Source organism: Somniosus microcephalus, chromosome 8 (genome assembly GCF_052327205.1).
Source record: "Somniosus microcephalus isolate GS21.2 chromosome 8, FLI_Smic_1.0, whole genome shotgun sequence".
Taxonomy (NCBI): Eukaryota; Metazoa; Chordata; class Chondrichthyes; order Squaliformes; family Somniosidae; genus Somniosus; species Somniosus microcephalus.
This window is the reverse complement of record NC_140994.1, coordinates 14,675,967-14,683,163: the sequence shown is the minus strand read 5'-3', so window position 1 is coordinate 14,683,163 and position 7,197 is coordinate 14,675,967. Positions and strand designations below refer to the sequence as shown.

Genomic DNA, 7,197 nt, shown 5'->3' with positions numbered 1-7,197 from the left:
AACAACATTCTGTAGGTGAGTACCCAATTACTGTATACTGCACATTTCTTGATTTTTTTTATTTTTGTTTGTTAAAAATAGCCTCAGTAGATAACCCTCTCCGTCATCCGGAATTTTTAATCAACCGGCAACACCCCAGTCCTGGATACCAAGGAGTTTCCTGTACTGCCAATTCATAAGCACAACAAGGATGTTCCAAATGCCCTTGGTTGGTTGCCAGACCTTTTTTTACTCTCTGTCTCCCATCTACTCACTCTACAAGCATTTAAAATCCAAGCTTGGCTTCACCTGATCACTACTTGGTTTTGTTGGTAGTATCCTATATTGTGCACTGTGGCTCTTCTCTAGAGTATCATTTTTAAAAAAAAGCAAATGTCTTAGTTCACAGGATCTTTTGAATAAAATTAAAACCTGCAATTTGGTTATCTTTAGGATTTGTGATGCAGAGTCCTGAAAAGGTTAAATGCCAATCTTGGCACTGGTCCTGCACCATTAAGTCACACTGCATGTTAGTAAATCAAGTCCACAGTTGAACAATTTAATCTGTTATGTAGGATCAAGGCAAGGAACTCCAATGTTAAAAGTGATATGATGCTGCCGCCAATCAGCAATGTATTCCTAAACCTTTACTGCATATCGTGGCTGAACATGTATAAAGCACCTTGCAGAAATCAAAGAAATGTGGCAATGCCATGGTAGATCACAGTATCCAAGTTCACAGAAAAATAAACAAACACTTCAAAACTAGTGAGAAATGACAACACCACACCATTTCTTGTCTTTTTGTTTAATCATCTTCCTTATGAAAACCCTTTTCTCTACATCAGCAAGGAATTTTGCTGGGTAAAATAACTCCAGAATAATAGTCCAGTGAATATAAAGGGCTACATTTCAGTTCTTATTTAGGTACATTGCTGATGCAAATGTAGGCATGAAAAAGCTTGATGCAGTACAAAGAGTGCAGTGAAATACAGTTTAAAAAACAAACAGTATTTGCCTTCTGTGCGAAGCAGTTTGATGCCTACCTTGGCAATGGCTGAAGTACTCTGGACCACTCTGATGATACAGTACACATACATACATTGGCGCAACAGTTGACACTTTGCTAAACATGTAAACTTGTATGTGCTTTTTTAAAAAACATCTTTTAAACCAGCCCAGCAAACTGGAGGAGAGAATAGAGATGAAAAAAAGTATCCAAAAGGAAAAATCTTAAAACAATGGCTAGGCCTTCAAATGTGCCCAACGCATCAACGTTTGTGCCAGCAGCAAATACCTGTGCGTTTTACTTGTCGACAACGGCCAAGTCTACCTGTCTTTTTAGATGTTACAGCAAATACACAAACTTTGGTTTGACATTATAGTCAGGAGACATGGTGATAATTTTAGTCAATTGAAGAGTGCAGCTTGGATCAGATCTACTGCCAGATTCTCTTATTAAAAAGGGTGCAACAATGGGAAGATAGTAGTATTGCAGTCCAAATAGGATTTTATGGCATCAGTGCTGGCTTATTAAACTTCAGTAAGTTGACCTTCTTTCACGGTGATGTTTGCTAATGAAGTACTTGAAGAACTCATATACAGACCAGGCAATAGCTGTAGATGGCATCTGATAGATAACTCTGGCCTGAGCCCCCTTAAAATACGCTGGGATACCACCCAGCCGGTAAACCGTCCTGAAGGCATTTGCCATGCCAGAAAGATGTCCGCTGATGTTGAGGGAGTTTAGAGCCAGGGACTCCTGCGTGTTTAGTAGTGTTTTGCAAACGTCCAGTGGTGTTGTTACCGCTGCTGAGACAGCCCCTGCCATAGCGCCAGAGAGAACGTGCGAGGAGGGGTTGTATTGTCTGTGCGGATTCAACTTCTCCTGCAAGAACTCATAAGTCATGAAATGAACAGCTTGGAAAGGGATGTTCATAGTCAGTTGGGTGGTGTAGCTCCGATAGAATGCACCAGCCCCTTCATTTTTCCACACTGTCCTCATACAGTCCAAGACTCGTTTGTAGGGCGAGTTGTACATCTGCATCCTTTGCTTCACCACTATGCAGTTCGACGATGGGTTAAATACAAAAGGTTCCAGTTCGAAGAAAAGGTGAGTGGAGACAGGGTTTCCATGGTGTCCCAGGTCACATGAGTGCAGGCCATGTCAAAGAGAGATGGGTTAGAGCAACAAAAGCAAACCATTAAAACAAAGGGAGAGAATGGAAAACAAGTTAGTAAAACACTTACTCAGCAATTCTTTTCCCTACCCACCAGCCAGCACATAAAAACTCATCTTTTATTTCCAAGTGCAGAGGTTTCTCTTATTTCAGATAAAAAATGTATTACTTTTAACAGAAACTATACATTGTTACTCTGCAATCCACAATATATATATGCCAAAGGAGATTCAGTGTACAACTGCTACATTAAAAAACTCTTAAAAATTAGGCACATGAGTAGACCATTTAGCCAATGAGATCATGGCTGATCTGTGATCTAACTCCACCTTTGCCCCATATCCCTTAATACCTTTGGTTAACAAAAATAGATCAATATCAAGTTTAAAATTAATTGATCTAGCATAATTGCTGTTTGGATTCCGATACCAAATTGCATTAAAACAAATACACAGTACTCGACAGCCATAGGTCACAGGTGTATGCATAATTTTTCACCATCAGCTGGGCAGCAACTGAAAGGTTGATCACAATCAGCAGTTAAAACTTTCACTGCCCTTAAACGGTTTCACTTATTGACACTATGACAGACGTTGCACCCCTCTTTTTTCCTCCTAAGGTGCAACTACTCTATCCTGTACACCTTGAAATCAAAACAGAAAGTCCAATCTACCTCAATCTTCCCTAGCTCCTATCATCAATAGGTTGTGACATCCTAAGCTTGTCATCTACCCACTACTATACTTAGTTAATTTTTGCCATTGCCATACCTGATGTACTGCACTTTGAACCTTCACCTAGGCTTCAGGAAAAAAAATTGACTGCAAGAAACTTTCTAATTCATAAAATGCTGACAGATAAAACTTCCAGTACGAGTCTTCTTGAAATAAAAACACTATAGTCCCAAACGGAGGGGAAAATTGGCCAATCCTGCTGCTGGTGGCCTACAAACAAGACCATTTTCCTCATTAGTTTTAAAATAGGTGAAAAACAAGGTCAAATTGAGCCAGTAAATAAGCCTTTAGCTACTAAAAAAATCCAGCCACTGGCAAGAGACTGATCATGTACACTCACTACTGAATGTGTCGGACATCGGGGTTGATAAATGGATGGAATCGTGGGACGCCTGCAACATAAAGAACCAACACCTCATCACTGAGCCAGCAGCAGAGGTCCCTGGCTTCGACCTCCCTCGGAGACAGTGGACGGCGCTCAACCCAATCTGCCCAGGGCACGGACGATGCCGCCACCGGCTCCACCAGTGGAAGGTGAGTGATGACCTGGAGTGAGACTGTGGCCATGAGTCCTAGACCGTGGAACACATCGCATCAACCTGCCCAATAAGATCTGTCGCGGGAGGCACCTCATTTCTCCACTCGGCATCTCAGGAGGCCATCGAATGGAGTGCCGAACTAGACATCCCATTATAAGCTTTCCCGTCATACGAAACAATTTTTAAAAAACTATAAGGAACTAGCTGATAAGTAGACAGTGCAGCAAAGATGCAAATACCCTGGCCCATTTTAGACAAGAGGCCCAAGAGAGAGAGTAGCCATATGGATTTAAAAAGGGAGAAAAGCACAAACCAAGAAATCAAAACGATGCTCTTAAATATTTCTGTAATTGATCCATCAAAACCAGAGACTATGTGGCCCAGTAGTAGTTATGATGTGCCAGTAACTGGCCAAATAAAGAAAGATCTCTGCCAGAGCCGACATCTCGTCACCCACCGCCCGACCCCCTTCTCTACATACCGAGCAGCTGATCTCATCTAGATATAGTAGCTCTAAGAAAGAGAGTCCTAAACAGAAAGTTAGCTGCGATGCAGCAGAAGATATTAATTTGCCCCAACTATTAAACACAAAAGGGGGGGGGGGGGGAAGGGAGGAGAGAGAGAGGCTGGAGAAAGATAGTAATGCTCAGCACAGATCTCAAATCTCTGCAAAAATCCAAATAAACTTAGACCCTTAATATAAGAAATTTTGGGGGGTTTCAAGAGGACATTTTAGCCCCAACCCGTATAGGAGGAAAGGCAGAATTTAAAAGGCAGTTGTTCACCTGTAGCTACACTGCTCTAAATTAGTCCAGTTAACAACTTATTCAGCAGCCAATACAGAAATCTATTACCCAATTAATTATTTTATTATATAAAATGCAGAGACAACATAGCAATCAAAAACAAATAAAATTTGAGCGCACAATGTGTAACGGATTACAACATTGCTTTGTGTCACAACAGAATGCTGGCCATGTTGTGGTACGGTTCCACAGGTGTCAGTAGCCTACAGGCACTCCTTCCAAGTAACCATCCATGTGTGAACCTAGACATTTTCAGCCGGCTATTTCACCTTGGGGCACCCCAGCCAAGCCCAATCCTTGGATTCGCCCAGCATTTGGGAACGTACACCTTCCAGCAGGAGTCACTGGATAGCAAGCAGACAGATTTTTCTCTTCCTGCAATTCACCAAACTGGTCCATTGAGGTCACTTGTAGTGCCCTTATTTAAAATCGAGCTAACTCCACACAGACTAGCATCAAAGCTGGCAAGTCTCTTGATTGGTAATGAGCCAAAGAGACCGAGCTAATACATTTCTCCACCAAGCAATTAGGAGATTTCAGTCTGAGATTTTTTTTTAAATATAACGTTCTAGCTGGAAACAGTTGTGTTAAAAGCTGTAGCACTCCCAAGGCCGCCAAGTTATAAACATTTCAAAATACTTAAAAAGATGCATTTTTCTGTTAAATTATTTGGGTAGCGTTAAAATGGCTTCTGCAAACAGAAGTATGCCTGTCTATCACCCTCCTGGCTGTGTCACAACGCATTGCTGATTGACAGCCACCCTTCTGTCTACAAAACATTATTCAGCACATGCTCCAAAGTCAATTGCAATTATTCTCATGTTAAACATCTTTTTTTTTTTAAACTGTGGAATGAAAACAGAAGTTCTTTTGTGGAAAGAACACATTTAGTAAGTACTTCTCAAATGTTATTTTAAAAATGTAATTTAGGAATCTATGGGGAAGTGGAGTATGAAAAGATATTCAGGTTAGAGCCAAGTTTCCTTAAAAAGCTTTTCTAAAAAAAGAAACTCATCAGTTCCGAAACTTGAAATATGTAATGTTTGAGGTGTTAATGATTTACCTCAAATCCCTCACTGGGTAAACCACTAACCTTTACCCTGCTCAACACACGAGCTCTTTATGGTTAGCACAATAAATGCAGAGACCACCACTTTATGGTTTTAAAGGACTTGCTGTTTTGTGCCTAAACATTTTGGATGAGATTTCAGAAAACATGCCACCGCAGTGTGTAATGGCAACAAAACAAAAAAGTTTTAAGCGAAGAACTTTTTATACACTAGGTTTTGAAAGCAATCTAAAAGTTGTACCTACACACTTGATTCTCAAATGGGAGCAAGTTATTGCAACAGAGATAGATGAACATACATGCTACAAATGTTTTGGCATTCCCATTCAAACCAATACGATCAATCAGCTTAGGCCCGTCAGATTAAGAGAAAGCAAACTATTATTTTAAGTGTCCTGCAAAATTTTGAGAAGAAACATTTTGCTCACAAGCTAGACATATTATGCAAAGATCCCAACACCTGTCTTTACAAAGCAAACCTTAAACCATAATATCCAAGGGTGTCACAGGTCCTCTGACAACAGCAATGCTGCTCAACGCCAAGATCTGGCATTCTGCTTCAGCAACTGCACGTTTTTATTTAAAATAATGGAGTAGCCGAAACAACTGGTCTGGGTTCGAGGGAGTTTGGTGAAGCCAAGATTGCCACTCCAGATCATTATTCTGTAACATTGCTGGAAAGTGCAAGTGCGCGCGCGTCTGTTCCATTGGGTGAGAACTGGATTATGCCTGCTGTGGAGACCCCATGAATAACCTGGCCACATTCACTGTCCAGGCTTGGACATCATTAAGTGCCTTGAGTGAAGTACCAGAAATCTATAGTGCTTGCGAAACACAACCCAGCATGAGACACAACTTTCAAGAGAAGGGGGGAGAAAAAAAGGTTCAAATGTCAAGGCAGAAAGCATTCTGAATCTAGTCAGTGGAGCACAGTGTTACAATAAACACTGAATGCTTCATGCAACAGGAATTTCAACTGTGTGTTAATTTGAGAATCAAATATAATGTAATCCAGTAATACATTAACAGATGGGAGGGTCAAAAAATTTGGTGTAAGAATTAGAAATGCAGACATTTCTGGGGTATACCTATACTCAATGAAGTCAGGAACCGAGGGAAACTTGATGCAACCCAAAGGAATAAATTCTCATATTTGCTTACACTGCATCAGAATATTTCATATTTGCTTACACTGCATCAGAATATTTCATATTTGCTTACACTGCCTCAGAATAAAGTAGAAAGTTGTGGGAGGGGGTGGTGAAACAGCAAAGAGGAAGAAAGGGTAGGAGGAAGAATTAGACACGTTCCTGCTCCAAATCATTATTTATTTACTTCTGCTGGTAAGCGCATGGGTGGACACTGGCATAGGACACAATTGTGTTGCCTTCCACAGTCGAATAGCCCACCAGCACGCATTATCTAGGCTCATACATAAAGGATGGCCACTTGGACAAGATACTGGAAGGCCACAATTCCCCAACATTTAGTCAGCACCTTCGGGAAAGTAAAAAATTGATGGATTGGGGGGGGGGGGCGCAGGGGTGATAGTGGGAGAGAGAAAAACCCCCAAAGGATTAAGAAACAGCAGAGAGAAACTAAAATCAACGCATGCAGCCGAGGAGAATGGCATTCACCATTTGAAATATAGCAGCTGCAATGCGGTTTGTTTACAGACGGAGCAGAATGCTGCTGGCAAATCTTTGTGGAGAAAAAGCTGTTATTTTCAGGAAACAAGTGATGAATGTAAGCATCGACTGACAACAAGAATAGCCCACGCAGACCTCGGGTGACCCATCAGTACCCAGTGCACCTGCAAGATCCCAAGAACCTGCCTTCCCCACCTACAAACCAAAGAGGTTCGAGTGCCTTCACACCCATGACCTTGCC

At 41.3% G+C, this 7,197-nt stretch overlaps 1 protein-coding gene across 1 annotated transcript in view; it reads right to left on the bottom strand.

Annotated features, from left to right (window-relative positions):
• Positions 1 to 771: 771 nt before the first annotated feature.
• Positions 772 to 7,197, bottom strand: part of slc25a28 (solute carrier family 25 member 28) — a 61,943-nt gene continuing 55,517 nt past the window's right edge. The window contains exon 4 of the mRNA XM_085994264.1: positions 772 to 2,040. Coding sequence (XP_085850390.1) covers positions 1,520 to 2,040 — 521 coding nt within the window. The 3' untranslated portion in view covers positions 772 to 1,519. The remainder of the gene's footprint in view (positions 2,041 to 7,197) is intronic.